Below are 19,150 nucleotides of genomic sequence, written 5' to 3'. Positions count from 1 at the left end.
CACCTTATCATACATATGAATTTGATTATTTATCCATTAAATAAGTAAAGTCTGGTCATCACTTTAGTTCCAAACCAGAAAAAAATTCATTGATTTTAATCTTTTTCTGCTTCCTTTTCCACAGTTTTTTGGTGGGGAAAAAGAAGATTAAAGTGAGTAATGTTTTCCAAAGGGACAATTTTGTAATCATATACTTACTGCATAAGGTATTTGTCTTACTAGTTACTACTGTGTCATCATGATCATATACTTACTGGTTTGAAAAGATTGCAACGCAAGTGTAGGTGGTTGAGTTATTTAATTATCTACCTGAAGATCGAAAGGTCGAAGCCAGTAAGGTTAATCCGACTCTGAATCAACCCCTTCAAATCAAACTCGTCATGCTTGCTAGTTGCTACACCCCAACACCATCTTGTACACAATTTCCTCCACAAAGATGAGCAGCATCTCGCTAAGGTCAATCACCTCGCCTTCTTCTTTCTGAAGAGGAGACTACCCGTGTGGGACCTGTCCGAGGCGGAGGGACATGACGGGACCGTATTGCTGGGCCAAGGCTTGCAGGTTTCCGATCACCGGGAAGCCCGGTGGGCCTGGCGGGCCATCTTTGCTCTGTTTTGGACGCAGGAAGATGGCGGAGAATACCAATATTATGAAGCTTGAAGGATCGTATGATTCTGCTTCTGTTAACCACGAGTCTTCATCAGCACCAGGAGAGTTTGTTATGTCTGTAAATGAGATTGAGTTTGTCTTATAATTAAGTACTTTATATGATTCAATAAAATTATTATTGTGATTAGTCCAAAAAGTTCTCTCTATTATTTCATTTTGGCTATACCACTTGCTTCCTCTCGTCTTAACAAAAAAATCTTTTATTTTTAGTTTTAAATATAGCTAAATCTTAATTATATATGTATTAAAAAATGAGGTTTTTTAAAAATATCTTTTATATAATAAAATCATAGATTTTTTTTCCATTGAATAACAATTTAGGAAAAATATTTATTTATTTAATTAGAAATCACACAATTTAATAAATTTTATTATTTTTCTTAATAAATAAGAAATATATTTTTTTTCTTATAATCGAGAAAAAAAATATAATTATTAGTATGAAAGTTTTCATACACAAATAAATACTTCTTCTATTCTTACTTATTAGACAAAAATTTGAAATGATGTTTATTTTTTATAAGACTTAATCTATATTTCTAATATTAATTATTTTTTACTAGAATTATCCTTAATTAAAAGAAGAGAAAAAATATATTAATAAACAAAATAGAGATAAGTATTAATGACAATATTAATTTTGGAAAAAATTATAAACTTAAAATATTATTATTATTATTAGTTAAATTAATCATTTTATTTAATATTGATGAATTAATTAATTAAGTTTTATAAATAAGATTTTTTTCTTCAGGAAATTACATGTTTATTTTTTATTTAATAGTAATATACATGTTCTAATACTTCTAAAAAAAAGGAATAATTTTATAATAACTACTTTATAATTATTCCTATACGCATACACTGATACTGTGTAGTTTTTTTTTTATTTCCTTTTTCTCTGTATAATAAAGATAAATTAATTCTTTAAAGAAATAAAATAATATTAAGTTGGTATTTTGTTTTTCATCTTAACTCTTCAGTAAAAATAAATAGGAGAATATTTAAAGTTTCTGAAAAATTTGTTTGAGTAACATAATCATTAACTATGAATTGAAGTTTAATGTTTATTTTATTTCTGGGTACATTGCATAATGCACACTAAGAATTTTCATTTCTCTGGCTTTCGTTTCTTTGTTTACCTAATAAATTCCCGAACTGGAAGAAAAGCATGCTTTTTCATTTTTCAGCGCCTGAGCACCCGGTTTGCATTTGGCTACAAAAACCATAACTAACAAAACAAACTCCCTCATTCCAGAAATCCAAGTTACAAGTCGAACAAATTCAAATTCAAATTCACCAATCGGAGCCAGATCTCGGAGCACCACCCCTTCTCTCTTGGGTTTCGGAGAGGGGAAAGGGGAAGAAATCAGATATAAAAACTCTTGGATTCGCCATCGCCAGAAGAAATGTCTCGAATCTTCGAGTACTTCGTGGTGTGCGGGATCGGACCCGAGATTCGAACCATGGACGGAAACAAAGGGTACCATGGCACTGGTTGCTTGTACCTTCCTTCTCTTCTCGACCAGTATCCTCCCCCCAATCACACTCTCTACCCTTCTCCGCCGCCTCAGCTTTCCACAGTAAGCAACAAAGATCTCTTCCTTCGCTTTCCAATGTGTTATTATTGTTGCGTTGCTGAATTGATCTGATGCTTGTCCTTGTTGCTTTCAGTGTGTTCTACCCGCCGGCGTTGAATTTTATTCCTCAGGATTTGATTCCAATGATCCTGCCTCGTTTCCGCGGAGCTATCCGATTGTTTTGACCGGTATGCTTGCGTTGCGTACGCCCGTTATTATCTCTTCGGTTGTTGTTTTCATTTTTGTGGAAGTGTATTAGGAAGTTAGACATTGTTTATTGAAGCTTCTTGCAGAGATAGTTAGCTAAATTACTCGGTGAAGCATAAATATGTGATTTGAGGTTGCGCATATACTGCGCTGTTCTAATACTCTGGACAGAGATTGATAGGAAGAAGTAGATATAGCAGAAGCCCATGAAGGAAGGCCCAAGAGGATCACTACCAGACCTGCATATCTCAATGATTTTGTGTAGTGTCTCTAGGAAGCACTAGCAGTGGTTATGTTTCAGGATAATGCCAAATTCTATTATAGGTTGTTAGTAGTGTTAGTGGAAAATGGAAGCTGTTGTTAGTGGAGAATCAATTCGGTCAGGAGAAGCTTGTTATCCCTATATAAACATGAGTAAATGAATAAAGCAGAAAAGATGAATTTGAGTAAAGATAATTAGTGTAGTAAGGAGGCTCCCTTGTCCTCGAATTCAAGGAACCTTCCCTCACCTTCTCCCTCTGTTCCTAACAGAGATATTAGTTAAGATGCTCTGTTAATTAGGGAGATGTTACAATGTATGTGTGCAGCAGTAAATGGTGATGTAATGATAGTCTCTTGTTAATGCTGGAAATTTTATGGGAGATGATAGTAGTAAAGTACAGCTAGGGAGAGGGTAAGGAAATTCTCAGTGATAGTCTCTTGGAGCTACTGCTTCTTTGGGATAAAGTGGTCTTCTTATTTCTCTTTTATGTAGAGCCTGATAGTCCATGATCAAGCTGTGGGATGGCAACCACCTCCTGTAGGATGGGTCAAATATAATGTGGATGGGACGGTGAGAAATAGAGGACAAAGTTCAGGGTGTGGTGGGGTGCTCTAAGAGACTCTGCAGTAGGGCTGGAAATGAGCCGAGATTGGTTCAGCTCGACTGGACTCGTTAAGAATTAGCTCAGCTCGAAGTTTGACTTGAGTTCGATATGAACTTGTATTTTCAGCTTGAATTCGACTCGATTCAAGCTCACGAATAGCTTGGTTCAGCTCATCAACTCTACTTGATTTAAAATTATAATTATTTTGCATATCTTTATTTATTTTATGCAGAAATAAAATTAATGTGAAATTAATTAAAAAATATTATTTATATCAATTTAGTCACATCAAATAAATAAATATATGTGTGTTTATAATATATACATATAAAATATTATTCATATTAATTTTATTTCCACACTGAATACTTGTTCCAAATGAAAGCAGCCACCTTATAATGTAGCAATGAACTGGCCTCTAGTTTTGACCTCTTGCTACACACAGCACAAGTATCTTGAAAAAGAGCAATTCTGGGCCTTCAAATCTGCAAAATATTTTAACATTTCACATTTACACTTCACTTTTTCTGTTGTTGCTTTCATCAGCTCAACTTATTTTTCAACATATTTTTTAACTAATAAGTTGATATTTCAATTACTTTGTATATTTTGGTTGCTTGCATCATTTTTACCTCTCTGTATGGGTGTTATTTTCTGATACCATATTAACTTAAAAATTTGATACAGAGGGTGATGGATCAAAAATTTATGTCAGCTGCATTTCTTTCCGGGATCCAGTTTGTGAGGATATTGCAGAGGCCTACCGGATTCAGGCAAATTCATATGCTGACAAATGCATCTGTCTGGTTTCACGCTTGCCAAGTTTCCGCGTACTAAAAAGTGCTCTAGAGGAAATATTTGCTCTGTGTTTTTCCCCAAATGGAAGTAGGTGAGTGTGCCATACATAGTGGCTAAAATTTCAGCTGCTTTCTTAAGGATCAAGTGTTGACATTGTAACTGCCTCTGTATGTTCTATACAGTAGATTATAAAGTATTGTTATTTTCACCTTTTTAAAAAATCAACATCTAACTCAGTTTAATCATTCTCTCCCTTTTAAAAGCAACATGTAACTGTGACTTTTGTTATAGTTTGACTTCATGGATGTGACTAAAAGTTTTTCTTTAGATTAAATGTGAAAATGCATTGCATTGTGTTTCTATTGCTTTTAATGTTCCCAGCTCTACAATAATTTCAGCAAGCCTCTATGGGATGTTATAGCACATATGGTATCTAGTGTGCCTTTGCCAACTCCTGGAAAGGAGCGAGTTCTGTTTGCTATTGAGAGTTGTCTGCTTTCTGTAGAGGCTCCACCTATTGATTGGCTTCCCCATGCTGATGTACAGTCTCCTAGATCTTTTTTCATGGGTTTATTAGATGCTTGCTTCTGCTTCATTATCTGACAACTGTCCTAAATTTTGTGGAACAGATATCATTTCAGCCTCTGGTGCAGTGCTTGGATGTTGACAACTTATTGAGCCTTTTTACAGCAGTGTTGCTTGAGAGAAGAATTTTGCTTCGAGCTAATAAGTATTTTTCTTCTTAAGACTATTGAAGTAATTTCCTGTTACTTTTTTAGTCAACATTGACCTCTCCAGTGGCAATGATCCAGTACCTTGACTTCCATCTACACTGCCATAAATTTCATGTTGATAGCAGTTGATACTGTGAAGCTGATAGCAAATTTTACCATATATTTTTACAAGTTTTTACCTGTGTCTGCCCTATCCTTCATAATGATAATACAGTTTAAGTTTGGAATTCATTTGGACTCCACTGTATATCAATTCTTTGGAACAGTGTCAGAAAGGATATGTTGATCCATTTTGTTGTTTACACCTTGGAGTACTTTATCAATATTCCTAGAATGATTTATTTTAGGGAAAACTAGTATTAAGGACCAATTACCAAAGTGGTTAGTCATGTTGTGTAGTAAATATTACAGGTTGATGTTGATTATAATTCTCCCTCTTTTATCTTACTTGTCTAGTAATTTGTCATTTACTGTATTAACTCAGTTTGTAAAATGATTGTTTAGTGTGTATTTTATTTTGGCAGGTATTCACTTCTAACTCTTGCATCAGAAGCCATTTGTCACTTAATCTACCCATTCCGATGGCAGGTGAGATTTGAAAATCCTTTTTAGACTTGGCATTAGTTTTTTCTACATTTATGTACTCCATTTCTTTTTTACTTAAATATTACCCAGGATAGTGGTGGCTATATTTGGGAATATCATATTTAATAACTTCTCTTGCTGATTTCTAGAATATCAACTCCTTTTGTTGACTCACTTCTAATCCCTTTTTCTGGGTCTTTTCTTTTTGTTTTGCTTTCATCAAGCATGTATACATTCCGTTGCTGTTTTTCAGTGGAGTAGATTATATTGATGCTCCTACACCATATATGATGGGACTCTATTCGGGTGTTGATACTTCTGCTCTGGCAATTGATGGGGTAAGTCATTACTGCTCTTGTTCCTTGTCACCACCACCACCACCTACTTTACAGAAAGTCCAGTTTGTGGCCAAGTTCACCTTGCAGTTTTGAATTTCATTTAGTTTTTGACTACTAGTTAGCGGTAATCTTTTGATTCTTCATTTGATCAAAGGTATACTGCTTTAGCTAATAGGTTGCTAATTCCTGGACCCTGGTCTTTAGTGTTGCTACTTTATGACACTTCATATTTAATGCTCTAGAGTTTAGTTTTGACTTTTTTTTAACTGGATAGAGCAGGGTACAATTTTTTTATTTCCAACAAATTTAAGCCAATAATAGGGTGATAGAAAGAGTATGTTGCTAACTTTTCTCATGAGTCATGATATTATAAGAAATTATCATTGTTTAATATCGATACCCTTTCCTAAACCTCATTTTACCCATGCAATCCTATGTCCTTTGGAGACCAAGGAGTAACAGATTAAAAAAAGACACTGCATCCAATCCACGCTACTTTAAAACTAGTATTGAAGAAAATCTCTTGTTGGATACATTGTCATTGTCAGCCCTTTATAATATTAATATATCTAATGGTGAGTAACTGTGTATCATTGATGTTCCATTTATCTTAGATTTCACTCTTATATACATCCTTAAAGACTGTACAATATAATTACAATTATGGATACCCTTTGCCCCTTCTTTCAAGCTGCCATAGTCCACCCAAAGTCCCCTACCACAGTTGCATCTAATTGCAAGTGATGCACCACAGCAGGTCGAGACACAGGCATGAATAACAGTTAGCTTAGAGATAGTTCATGGTGGAGGTTTTGTTCATTTTTTTTTTAAGCTAGAGTGAATCGGTTTCCAAGACACTGCCTTTAGTCATATTTTATAATGCCATATAAGACAAATAAGACGCATCATAGTGCCAATCATCATCTTTATTAATTATTTGACAGACAATCATTGATTGACCCACATTTGCACAATTAAAAAATAGAGGGACCTAATTAAAGAAGTGACGATAATAGGAGGACCAAAATTACAAATCAAACACCTTGCCAGAGTGTTGTTTCTCTACCTTATCATAGATAATATAATAATCATGTAGGTGAGAACTGAAGATTCCAAGAATAATAGCAAATAAACAAATCAATAGAAAGTATAGAACGGTTATGATTATGCTCATGTAAATCCATTAATATAAGACCACCACATGAACCCACTACTTCCTGATGGTGTTTTGTTGGATTTCTATCAACGAATTTGACCATGGGCTGCCATGCCACGAACACTGTAAAAGTATCGTCTTGATCTTTCTTGTAATCTTTTCTCTTGCTTCTTCATAAAATTGGTGAACTATGTTTTATGTCTCTAATTGGCTATCAAAGTAAGGTGTTTACTTGGCAGGGCAACTTTTTATTAAATTTTATTTTCATAACAGTGTTTTGTTTTGTTACTTTAGAGTTTGGCATGTCTTAGAATGTGGTTTGGGCCTAACTCAACGAGGGTTGTCCACCACTTATATATTCTATCTTGGCATTATCTTTAGTCGATGTGGAACTTGGGTTTTTCCCAATACACCTCACGCTCAACACTTTTGGGCTTGGTGCGAGGATAATATGTTGAGTGACCCTTTTGATGTATCTAGGATAGGCTTTGATACCATCTTAGAATGTGAGTTTGACCTTAACTCAACCCCAAAAACTAGGTCTTTGTTAACTCGTTGGCAAGTGTACCAAATTTATCACAAGTAGTAAAGTACTCGGAAGTCCGAGTGTCGAATCCACATGGACTTTGTTTGTACTTAGATTAATGCAAACCCAATCTAAAGCAATAGATAAAGAATTTAAAATAAAGATAAGAAAATATAGTAGATAAGATAAAGATTTAAAAGAAAGGATAAAAGATTTAAAGATAAATATAGAAGATAAAATATTTAAATTAAGATATGATAAAGATAAGAGAAAATAAAAGATAAAAAAAATAAGATAAGAAAAGTAAAAGATAAAAATAGAAGATAAAATCAGAATATGATAAGGTTGAGACCTGGCCTGCCTTGTTTGCCTTGCCTTGTTTGCCTAGGATGTATGAGTTTATGATTTTTCTTTATCAATTTAGGTGACTCTGTTCTACCCACATCTGTTCAATTACTTGTCCCTGATTCCTCAGGATGACAAGCTTATTTTATTTATCTATCTTCCAAATTCCTTTGCAAAGACTCAACAAACAAAATGCATGAAGTATGAATTCGAGATGTTTGCAAGAATGCATGGGCATAAAATAATCATTCTATTCCTAGCAATACTTTCTTATGAAATCCTTTCTTTTTGTTCTATTAGAAGTTACCCTCTTCCGAGTGTCTAACCCCTACAACTAATGCATGTATACCTTATTTAAATCTTATCTAGAAGTTATCCTCTCCCGAGCGTCTAACCCCTAACAGAATATAAAGATGAATAATGCAAGATAAAAACAGAAAAGATAATAGAATAGAAAACACCTTTGCATTAATAAATAGTGAGTACATCATACATCGCTTGGCTTTTAGGCCTGCCAGACCCTAACAAGAGGCTTAGCCACTCATGGCCATTGAAGGCTTTACAATGAGAAGGGGGTGAAAGAAAGAGAGGGAGTAAATGAAACCCCTAGGAGAGGGGGTTATTGTGTGTTCTTTTCTGCTTGGCTTGATTCCCTTTTTATAGTTGTTGTAGTGGACTTGGGCTTGATGCTAAAAATCTTCTTTTTTTGATATTTTTGATATCTTTTGGATTTGTTTTGCTTGTAATCATATCTTCTTGAGATTTCTTGATATTTTGGATATTTTCTAGATCTTTTTCTCCTTTAATCTCTCCTTTTCATATCTGCAAGACATAAATAAGAAAAATATCAAATCTTAATATTTAAGCCAAAGATAACTGCTAAATAAATATTTTTAAAGATATTTTCAATATATTTTTACTATCAAAATAACTCATATTTAGCAGTTATTAGTCTTAGGGTGAGGGTTACCCATCCCTCACCACTTGTATACTCTATCTTGGTACTATCTCTAGTCGATGTGGGACTTGGATTTTTCCCAATAGCATGCATGTGAAAGATTCTATTTGTTCAAATGAATGTTTAGTTTTGATAAAAAAAAATGTTGTCTTTGAACCTCTTGTAGGTTGTTGTTGTGGACCTTGAGTATAATCGTATCACTACCTCAGAGGAAATTCCTCCTATTCCTGAGCCAGAATTCAGCCTTTTGCGTGGTGAGATAATGAAGCTATTATATCCCAATGTAATTGGAATTGATGAGATGAACACTGGAATATACAGTGTGTCTGAGCATTATCCTAAACTTAGGGCTAAGCAATGGGGAGAGGAACACGACCTTCAGCTAAGGTGATGCTTGGATGCTAGATTATTCACTGCTTTCCATGAGTTGCATATTGAAGAACCTTACTTTCTATTTGGATTTAGGCTTAATTTCACTTTTGGTTCCTCTACTTTCATTGAAATTTGAATTTGGACCCTATTTTTTTTTTGACAAATTTGCTCCCCTACTATCTGAGTTGTGCAATTTTGATCCATCCATAACTTGACATTCAACATTTAAAAGAAATGCTGACGTGGCACTCTACTGCACTGCCACATCAATATTTTCTGTTAAATATCTGAATGTCATGTTAACGGATGGATCAAAATTTAACAATTAAAATAGTGGGGTATCAAATTCCAAAAAAACAAATGGGGGGACCGGATTTGAATTTTGATGATAGTAGGGGCAAAAAATGCTATTAAGTTTTGGATTTATGATATTTAACTCAGCAGAAGATGCAACTGGACCAATAAATTGATGATTGATTTGTACTTTCTATTGAATTCTATGTGGCTAATCCTCTAATTGAAATCCATCCTAAAAATAGCCTTCAACAATTATGAGGTGGACCAATAATTTTTTTATTTGCATGATATTCTTTTGTAGAAAACCAGACATGTTGGTTGCACATAATAGGTGTCTAGTCTGATGTGTCGTATTGTCATTGTGTCTTGTGCAGGATGATATTCCTAAAGTTCTTTGCAACAGTTTTAAGTGGCTATCGCAATTTCCTAGTATGAATTTTCATTTCATGTTTTTAGAGATTTGGTTTTCAATCTTTCATAGCACAAATTTGTTATGAGTTTTGAATTTTTCTTTCTTTGACATCAGGAAAATAGTGCTACTCAGGTCTTCAACTCTCAAGCTTTTTTGAAGAAGCGGTCTCGATCTACTAACCAACCACCAGAGCCCATGGTAAATTTTAGGTCATGTCATGGATTATGTTCTCCGATTAGCAGTGATGGAAAATAGCAATAGCTCTAATCATGATTAATTTTCTTTACTGATTATGATAGTTAGATTCAGTCTCATAGCGTATTGGGGTTAGCACTTGCAAACTTGAGCTTGGATGATCTTGATTTTCATTTTCTAAACCCAGTGCAAAGGCTACTTTTTTTTTCACTTTTAGGTAAACATGCTTTTAGGAGTAAAAGCAATTATGGTTTGAAAATATCCAATCATGGTTTTCCCATAATCATGTTACAAGCATCAAACCAATGTTTTGTAAGCATTCAACCCTTATCCAAACATTCTAATAGATGTAATAATGAAGATTCCACCATGTAGCAATCAAATTCTCTTGATTTATGACGGGAATGATAATTTTATTCTCCATATCAGTGTAGAATTTTTCTTCCTTTATACCAATTCCAAATTTGATTTTTACAGATAGCTCAGTTCCTAGACTCTCATGGTTTCTTGGATTATTTGGAAAGAGGAGTAGGTTCTGATGAAAACAACAATAATCTGCTTGATAAGCTACAAGATGCAATTGGAAGGGGTCAAAACCCTATGTCAATTCTTCCTTCATCCTCAGTAGAACCTGAGATTTTAACAGTATCAGATTCTGATATTGGAATATCAGGTAAAATGAATGACTTGTAAACAAAATTTCTAGCTAAAAGAATTTGTTGTGAATATAAGCTAAACTGGATATGGTTATTACTTCTCATTTCTTCAGGATCTGGTGCCAAATACACTTATGATAGATTTCCTGCAAATATCAGAACAGAAGAACAAGAAGAAAAGAGGAAACAGATTCTTGCAGCAGTTAGTAATGCTTTTGAGTACTCAGGAAGGCATACTCCTAGGTAATGCAAGCAATTGTGGAAGGGTAAAAATGTTTTAAGTTTATCAATATTGCCATATTGGTGCCAGGAAAATTGTCCTGCACATCCTTTTCAGTTATTTCAAAAGGTCTTTTTTTAAAGGAAATCTCTCACAATATGCCAAATATTTGCATGTACATAAGGATTCATATGAAAAAATTCCATAAGTTGTAAAAGCTTTTTAATCAAGTTTATTCTATCAAGCTTTGGTATCTATTACCTAATGTTTCATAAAGGTAAGTAAGCCTGGGATTTATTTGTATGACTTGCATCAAGTTTTATGGGTGTCAGCCAAAACAATTTTGACTTTAGGTAAATAGTACCAGTTTGTTGTGCTAAATTTTTTTGGCTCTTTTTTATCATTATTGTTTGATAAAAGAACATCATTAGCAGAAATTAAAAAAGCTTATATCCTAGAAAAATTCATAAACATATTAGAAATTTGATAAAGCTCTCAATTCGGTCCTCCAAAGTCATAGCCACCCCATTAGTCCTTAAAAAATTTGGGCCACCAATTTTTTTTTTTGTTTTCTCACCACTTTAGTCCTTGATAAGAACCAGTATAATGACCTTTTTTGTGGGACTAATATGGCGACAGAATAAATTTGAAGGTAACTAAATTTTTGAAAGGCTATTTTGGTGCCCAGATTTTTTGAAGGACTAATGTGGTGAGTGGTGCATAACTTTGGAGGACCAAATTGAAGGTTTTCTCCATAAATTTTATGCACTGCTTTGCTATTTGGGACAGGATTTGTTTTTACACATGAGCAATACATTTTACTTTATTCTATCTATTGGATAAACTAATTGTCATGCTTGCTTGTACGGTTTGACTTTCTCTGCTTTTTTCTAACTATTCCTTTCTGTGTTGAGCAGTAAGGATCCTTTAGCAGATAGTCTTAGTCCAGACGAGAGAGCTGTAAGTTAAAACCACCAGGACATTCCTGCTTCTTGTGTGTCAATGAAGTATAGCTTTAAATTGTTCCTAAAATTATGGTTTTTGTGGTTTCAGGCTGAAAGGGATCGCATGGTGCTAGATATTCAGGTTAAGCTGCAGGTAGCTTCTTTGATCCTTTATATACATACCTTTATCTGTTGTGTATGTGTTCTGATAATGGAACTAAAATAAACGGGCCTGCATGAGTGGAGTAGATGGGGTAGCAGGGGATAACAACCCAACCTGACTGACAACTGATAGTCACCTAATTGATTCTGACATTAGTTAGAAGATAGGAAAAGGTTTTTAATTATATTGGAAGGGGGCCAGGATCTCTCAAATACCCTGAGGGACTGTGAATTGTACCCCATCTGCTATCTCTCGACTCTTGCTCACAATGATCAATGGGTGCTTGTTGAGTAATGCTCCTTATATTGTGTTTCTGTTCTATCCGAACTGTATTTTGGTTTGGTTTTATTCCGTTTTCTTGCAGAAAAGACAACCTTGTATCTTCTTTTAATTCCATCTGCTTTTCTCTTTATACATTGTCTATCTCATCACCAGGGTTTATGGCTGCGGCTTCTTAAACTGGGAGCAACAGATGATCCTCTCTCATCCTTTGAATATGGAACGATACTCGGTATTATGTTATGTCACATCTCAATTCTTGCTAATACTTGTGTGGAGAAAACATTTTGTTTGTTGCCAGAAATTATTCTGTATTGCAAGTCTGGAGAGCTTGTCAAAAAGTGATTGAGGTTGGTTTTGCAGCTTTGATTGAATCTGATGCAGAGGGGATTGGCGGTAGTGGATTTGTTGAATGTATAAGAGAGCATATACATTCGGTTTGTAGCTCTATTTAGCTCCAACTGATAATTATTTATTTCTTTATTTATAATTTCTTGTTCTGGAATCTGGTACAATGAATCTTATGCTAGATTGTTTTACCAGGGTTGGGACTGTCATCTCACTGAAGAACAGTTTATTGCAGTGAAAGAATTGGTAAAAAAATGCTATGCCTTTTTGTATTTATCTTTTTAATCCTTCACGTGTGTTACTGAGAGGATATAATTTGAAATTATTAAATCTGTGAATGGCATTATTGGCATGGCAATCTTGATATGTTGCCAAGCAAACCCGAGGTGAACTTACCAACTTGGGTGGCATGTCTACCTTGATTAGCATAAGTGACCTGTTGCATCACTTCCCCTTCCTTGTAGAAAAATTCCCCAACAAACTGTTGTTGTGCCTCCATAATTCAAGGGATTGTAGTTTTATGTTTGGCCTTTGAAAACTGGTATTCCAACAGTATCTCAGTTGTCTCACTGTAATACATAATTGAAATCTATACTCTTTTTTCTGTCACAAATAGGTCCAGCTTTCGAAGTATAAAATATTGGCTTAAATACACATTTTATCACCCCATTTTAATAGAAAATTCAATATAACTCCTTTGGTTTCAGTTACAGCAATGTTGCCTTTCAAGTTTTCAAACCAATGTAATTAAGTCCAATTATTAATATGCCTATACTTAAGGAAATGATGAGCTAGAATCCTTTCACTTATTTGGTGCCAAAATGAGGTGATACTTGGAAAAGAGTGACTCCTCTTATGTCATGAGTTGCCATTCACCCGAGACAATGAATAATTGTGTATATATATTTGTTATGATAACTTATTCCCTTAATTTCTAATTGAGTAAATTCTTTTTTTTAGAAAAATATTTCTTAATTTTCTTCTTGTCTCTTTTTGAATTTGTTTATTTTCAGCTTAAAACAGCTATTAATCGCGCAACATCACGTAATGACTTGTTGACCATTAGAGATGCTCTTGAAGTTTCTTCTGATATGTATAAGAAAGATAATAATAATGTGCTGGACTACGTCCAACGTCATCTTATCTCTTTATCTATTTGGGAGGAATTACGGTATGCATTACATGTATTATTTCTTCATGATTTCAGTATCTGGAATTTGTAGAGTTCAACTTAGTTCATGCACTTCCCTTGCAGATTTTGGGAAGGATATTTTGACTATTTAATGGAGCAATCTTCAAACAAGTAAGGATTTTTTTTTTCCATTTAATTTTCCTTTGATTTTCTTGCTTCTTTTTATAAGCAGACTCCTCATTCTCTACCTTGTGGCATCTTTTCTGTCCTCATAAATGTTATCTTCTTTTATCCTCATAAATATCTTTTCTGATGGGTTAACTATTAGTATGAGAACTCTTAGAGAGACAAGACTAAGGACTTCCTATAAGGATAGGATTACACCAAGGCTCAGCCTTGAGTCGTTACTTGTTTAATTTAGTCGTGGATGTGCTTCCCTGGGACATACAACAAACCTGTTTAAATTACATGCAGGTGCCCATTTAGATATTCGTGGCAGATTTTACCCACGGATACAGATTTTTTTGCCATCCCTAGGTGTCACAAATATAAGAACAATTACAGGAATATACAGTTACTTAATTATGAGAATGTTATCTGACAGACTTGCAATATTACACTATAATAATAATTACATATTTCCAACTTGTTTATGGATTTGCATTTTATTACCAGGTCTGCCAACTATGCATCTTTGGTGACAGCTCAGCTTGTTGTGTTGGCATCACACATGGTATTGTTTGGTCTACTCATGTGCTTGAATTTCATTGAAGTCAAGTTGTATCTTTTTGTGCTTTTAATACTTTGCCTGCATGAAGGCTGGGCTGGGACTTCCTGATAATGATGCTTGGTACATGATCGAAACAATTGCAGAGAGGAACAGCATCGGATCCAATCAATTTGTAAGTTAATGCTATTTTGGTCTCTGGAAAAATCCTAGTCATGAAAATTACGGAAAACTATAATTTTGGTCTCTGCAATAAATCATCCAGAGTGCTACATTTTTTATTGTACAGTCAGTGTTAATGGTCAGTGGTTACTATATAACTATCATATGAGTTCTCTCTCTTGTGAATGTTCCTTTGTTTATGTAATATGTAGTTATGTATTAGTTTATATATTTGTCTTAATTCTATGCGATTGAAAATTTGGGCTCATAATGAATTATTGCTGAATCATTCCTCATGTGATTGATTCAGATAAAGATCAGAGGGTTCTTGTCTCATATCCAGCAATTACGTAATGGATACTGGGGAATCACCTCAATGAAAGCACAGTCTGTGTTATTACTTGCATTGCCATCCCCGCATTCTAAAGATGCCAAAGATGAGAACCAGCAACCCACTGAGGCAACTGGTGTTGGTAGAAACTGGGTGCAGAGTATGTTCAGCCGAAATACAACAACTAGATCCAGCTCATTTAGTCGTGTTCGTAGATGGACGTCTGATGGAGGAAACTCAGGTACTTGGTTCTTGAATGAACTGCCAGTATCATTAAGTTTTGATTCTTCAATATACTGTCAAAATCACTTTGTTCTACTGCTTTATAATTCTAGCTACAAATGAGAATGGGACTCCTCGCAAACAAGATCTGTCAAGTGGTGGCCAGAAAAAGCTTCAAACCAATGTTCGCATACTTAGGGGTCATAATGGTGCCATTACTGCTCTCCATTGTGTTACAAAAAGAGAAGTGTGGGATTTGGTTGGTGACCGTGAAGATGCTGGTTTTTTTATTAGTGGAAGCACCGACTGCTCAGTAAGTTTCAATATCTATCACATGGAATAACCTGGTACTGAGTTGTTTCATTGCCTTCTGGTACCCAGAATGAGGTGATATGCTGTTCATGTGCAAATATGCAGGTTAAGATCTGGGATCCTAGTCTTCGTGGTTCTGAACTCAGGGCAACTTTAAAAGGCCATACTAGGTTCTTTCTCTCACTCATTAAATTTCCTGTATGGTTGTCAACATCTTTGAATAAGTAAAATAATGTGAATCCTTTCTTCTGTCTTTAAATGTAGAACTATCCGCGCCATAAGTTCAGATAGGGGGAAGGTGGTGTCAGGATCTGATGATCAGTCTGTTTTGGTGTGGGATAAGCAAACAACTCAACTTCTAGAAGAGCTTAAAGGCCATGATGGACCGGTATTTCTTACTTTAAAAATATTTGGTTTGTTCTAATATAAACAGTATAGGTGTTGTAAATTCATTACAAATATACAGAATGGATAATTGAAACTTAATTCAGATAGCCAACCAACCATGTAGGTCAGCTGTGTGCGCACGCTCTCCGGGGAACGTGTGTTAACTGCATCCCATGATGGCACCGTGAAGATGTGGGATGTAAGAACAGATAGATGTGTTGCAACTGTTGGCCGTTGCTCTAGTGCTGTTCTATGCATGGAATATGATGACAATGTGGGAGTCTTGGCTGCGGCTGGAAGAGACGTGTATGTAAAATAAAAAAACAATTTTTGAGACTGAGTTTTCCTTGTGTGATTTAGATGTTTGTCATACATTATTTATCTAATGTCTAACTTGCTGCTTGCACCACAGGGTTGCTAACATATGGGATATCCGTGCTAGTAGGCAGATGCATAAACTTTCAGGACATACACAATGGATACGGTAAACAAGGAAAAACATGCATTCCTACTCATTTACAAATGTAAACAAATAATGCATGATCCTATACAAAAACAAAATGCAGGTCCATAAGAATGGTTGGTGACACTGTGATTACTGGTAGTGATGATTGGACGGCAAGAATATGGTCTGTTTCCCGAGGAACAATGGATGCTGTCTTAGCTTGCCATGCTGGGCCAATATTATGTGTTGAGTATTCTTCTTTAGACAGAGGAATAATTACAGGTGCGTCATCTCCAATTTTTTGCTATGCTGCCATTTGGTATCTTTTATTTTGTTGGTTCTTGGGCTTGCTTGAAGAGAAATTTCCACTGTGCTTTTATATCCAGTGCTTACTAAAATGTTAAATTTCCATTCTAGGGTCCACTGATGGCCTGCTACGTTTTTGGGAAAATGATGATGGTATGGCAGTCTCTTTATTGTTGCTTATATTTTCATTCTTGACATTTTGCTTCTGGTCGATTTGGGTAAAATGCAAACTATAAGGTTGCAATTGGCCATGCAGGCAAGCACCAATATGTTAAAGAGTTTTCCCTAGTGTAGCTTACCCTGCTGTTATTCATTAAACTAAATGTCTCGTTCTATAATACTATCCGTTTTATTTCAACTCCACCTATACAGTGTCTTAGCACAAATTAAAGCAAATCAATTTTATAAGAAATGCATAAGAAGTCTATATATCATAAGCTAGAATGTTTTAGAGTTGGTGTTATGCCCATGCAATTCTTCTCTGCAAAGTCACAAGGCATTTGAGATCACCTGGTAACATACTCATTGGCTGTGCAGGAGGTATACGCTGTGCAAAAAATGTAACAATTCACAATGCTGCCATATTATCTATCAATGCTGGGGAGCACTGGTTAGGCATTGGAGCAGCTGATAATTCTTTGTCGCTCTTTCACCGGCCCCAAGAAAGACTTGGTGGTTTTTCTGGCACTGGGTCCAAGATGGCTGGTTGGCAGCTTTACAGAACACCACAGAAAACAGTTGCTATGGTATGTAGTTTATTGCCTCTTTTGTTCATATAATTCCAAGTACTATATATGTATATATTGCTGCTTCATGCCCCCAAAATAGTTATTGTTCAAGATTAGGTTAGGTTTTTTTCTGGTGAATTTTCGAGATAATTGTCTGATATTCTTTGCCTCCCAGATAAACTTTATTGCCTGGCTCATACACAAATTTCCTTCATGTAACTACTAACTACTATCACAGTATCTTTACTACCATTCCTGTTATTTTTCGGGGTGTTATTAATCTTTGATACAAATAATTAGTTTTGGAGAACTTGCCTAAGGAAGCTCATTTTTTTCTTTCTTTAATATAATAACTATACAGCAGTGAAATTAAATACTTAAAATATCTTTCAATTTCTTCTGGCTTAAATTTTTTTTTGTTCTTTTCTTTATGAAATTATGACTTGTAGTGACAATTCTTTTACTCTTAAATTATGGCTTACTGAAAATTATTACTGATTATTTTATAGGCATCAGTTACTTGATAACACTTTTTTGCCAGCTAACGGTGTGGAGAATTATCATATGCCTGTTGTTATGTTCATTTGTTATTGGTTGTTTTCCTGGGTTGATTTTGGCTGTATTATGTATGACATCCAGGTAAGGTGTGTTGCTTCAGACTTGGAAAGGAAAAGGATATGCAGCGGTGGTCGCAACGGGCTTATAAGGCTGTGGGATGCAACTATTAATATTTGAGTTCAATCGTTAAATGCATTTTCACGTTTGTAAATTGTAACAATTTTAAAGGTGAAAGACAAGGTACTTAATGAAGAGGAGGGGTTATCTCCATTATTTTTTGTTTATTTTCCTTATAGTATATAAAAATGTGCAAAGATATGTCTGATGAGTCCAACTTGCGAACACTTGTAATTTTGTGGTTAGAGGTTTCTGTATTCTGAATGTACATACTGCTACGAAGAACAAATTTTATTAGTGTGGATAGATTAGTTATAATGTCTACCATTGAAGTCTCAATTGATTGTGCAATGAACGTTATGTTTACTTCCTCATATCAAGATTCTCGGTATGCTTGATAAATTGGAATAACGATAAAACAAATTTCCTGAACTTTTTATGATCCTTTTCCCGAAATTCTTCCTCGCTACTTCAAAGCATAGAAGCGCTACAAGGTACCACTTTGATGTATCTAGTAAGAGGTGTAAGTGTGTAACTTAAAGTGCTAATTCTTTAATTTAAACCATTTATCAAAACAATTATAAAAGGATTTGGGTAAACGTTGTTCCGACATTTTAAATTTTGATGCGGAGGCCACGTTTTTGGGAATGAAACTCGCAAAAACCCTAAAATGAAGTGTCAAGAAATAGATTATAGGTCTAAATTGAATTAAAAAATAAATTAGAAAATTAAAAAATTAATTTAATCTAGATTATATGCAACAAAAAGAAATCAAAACAAACGCCATTGTTGAAGATCAAACCCGAGTCATTACTCGCGTGACAAACAAAAGTATTTATCATTATACTACAATGACTTGTTGCCTGAAATTCAACAAATAATGGTACATAATAAATATTTTGCATGACTATTATCCTAAAATGAAGTATCAGAAAATAGATAGTATGTAACAAAAAAAGTCAAAACATACGTCATTATCGGGGATCAAACCCAAGTCACCCATGTGACAAACAGAAATATTTATCACTATACTATAACTTATTGTTTGAGATTCAACATATAATTTTAAATAATA

The 19,150-nt window shown here is 34.6% G+C and overlaps 1 protein-coding gene across 2 annotated transcripts; it reads left to right on the top strand.

Annotated features, from left to right (window-relative positions):
* Positions 1–1,748: 1,748 nt before the first annotated feature.
* On the top strand, positions 1,749–18,414 carry LOC100818305 (DENN domain and WD repeat-containing protein SCD1). 2 transcript variants are annotated; one of them, XM_003532449.3, is made up of 31 exons: positions 1,749–2,252; positions 2,344–2,437; positions 4,010–4,211; positions 4,519–4,660; positions 4,750–4,850; positions 5,379–5,442; positions 5,664–5,777; positions 8,929–9,149; positions 9,806–9,860; positions 9,958–10,041; positions 10,516–10,711; positions 10,808–10,937; positions 11,832–11,874; positions 11,968–12,012; positions 12,457–12,532; positions 12,664–12,737; positions 12,844–12,894; positions 13,662–13,819; positions 13,904–13,951; positions 14,456–14,513; positions 14,599–14,682; positions 14,980–15,241; positions 15,336–15,535; positions 15,640–15,704; positions 15,799–15,922; positions 16,046–16,227; positions 16,334–16,405; positions 16,488–16,648; positions 16,784–16,825; positions 17,210–17,418; positions 18,040–18,414. In XM_003532449.3, the coding sequence occupies exons 1-31, from the start codon at positions 2,079–2,081 to the stop codon at positions 18,133–18,135; spliced, it is 3,627 nt and encodes a 1,208-aa protein (XP_003532497.1). In that variant the 5' UTR covers positions 1,749–2,078; the 3' UTR covers positions 18,136–18,414. The 2 variants fall into 2 exon arrangements, with proteins under 2 accessions (XP_003532497.1, XP_006584853.1); XM_006584790.3 differs by lacking the exons at positions 1,749–2,252; positions 2,344–2,437; positions 4,010–4,211; positions 4,519–4,660; positions 4,750–4,850 and having other exon boundaries at positions 5,391–5,442; positions 5,693–5,777.
* The last annotated feature ends 736 nt before the right edge of the window (positions 18,415–19,150 follow it).

This window comes from Glycine max, chromosome 8 (genome assembly GCF_000004515.6).
Source record: "Glycine max cultivar Williams 82 chromosome 8, Glycine_max_v4.0, whole genome shotgun sequence".
NCBI classification, from domain to species: domain Eukaryota; kingdom Viridiplantae; phylum Streptophyta; class Magnoliopsida; order Fabales; family Fabaceae; genus Glycine; species Glycine max.
Note: the sequence above shows the minus strand (reverse complement) of the source record. Positions and strands in the feature narration are given on the sequence as shown.

Coding starts and splice junctions, on each gene's coding strand:
- LOC100818305 (XM_003532449.3), top strand. CDS start 2,079: ATGTCTCGAATCTTCGAGTACTTCGTGGTGTGCGGGATCGGACCCGAG. Junction 4,851..5,378: donor ATTTTGCTTCGAGCTAATAA/GTATTTTTCTTC, acceptor TTATTTTGGCAG/GTATTCACTTCTAACTCTTG. Junction 10,938..11,831: donor TCAGGAAGGCATACTCCTAG/GTAATGCAAGCA, acceptor TGTGTTGAGCAG/TAAGGATCCTTTAGCAGATA.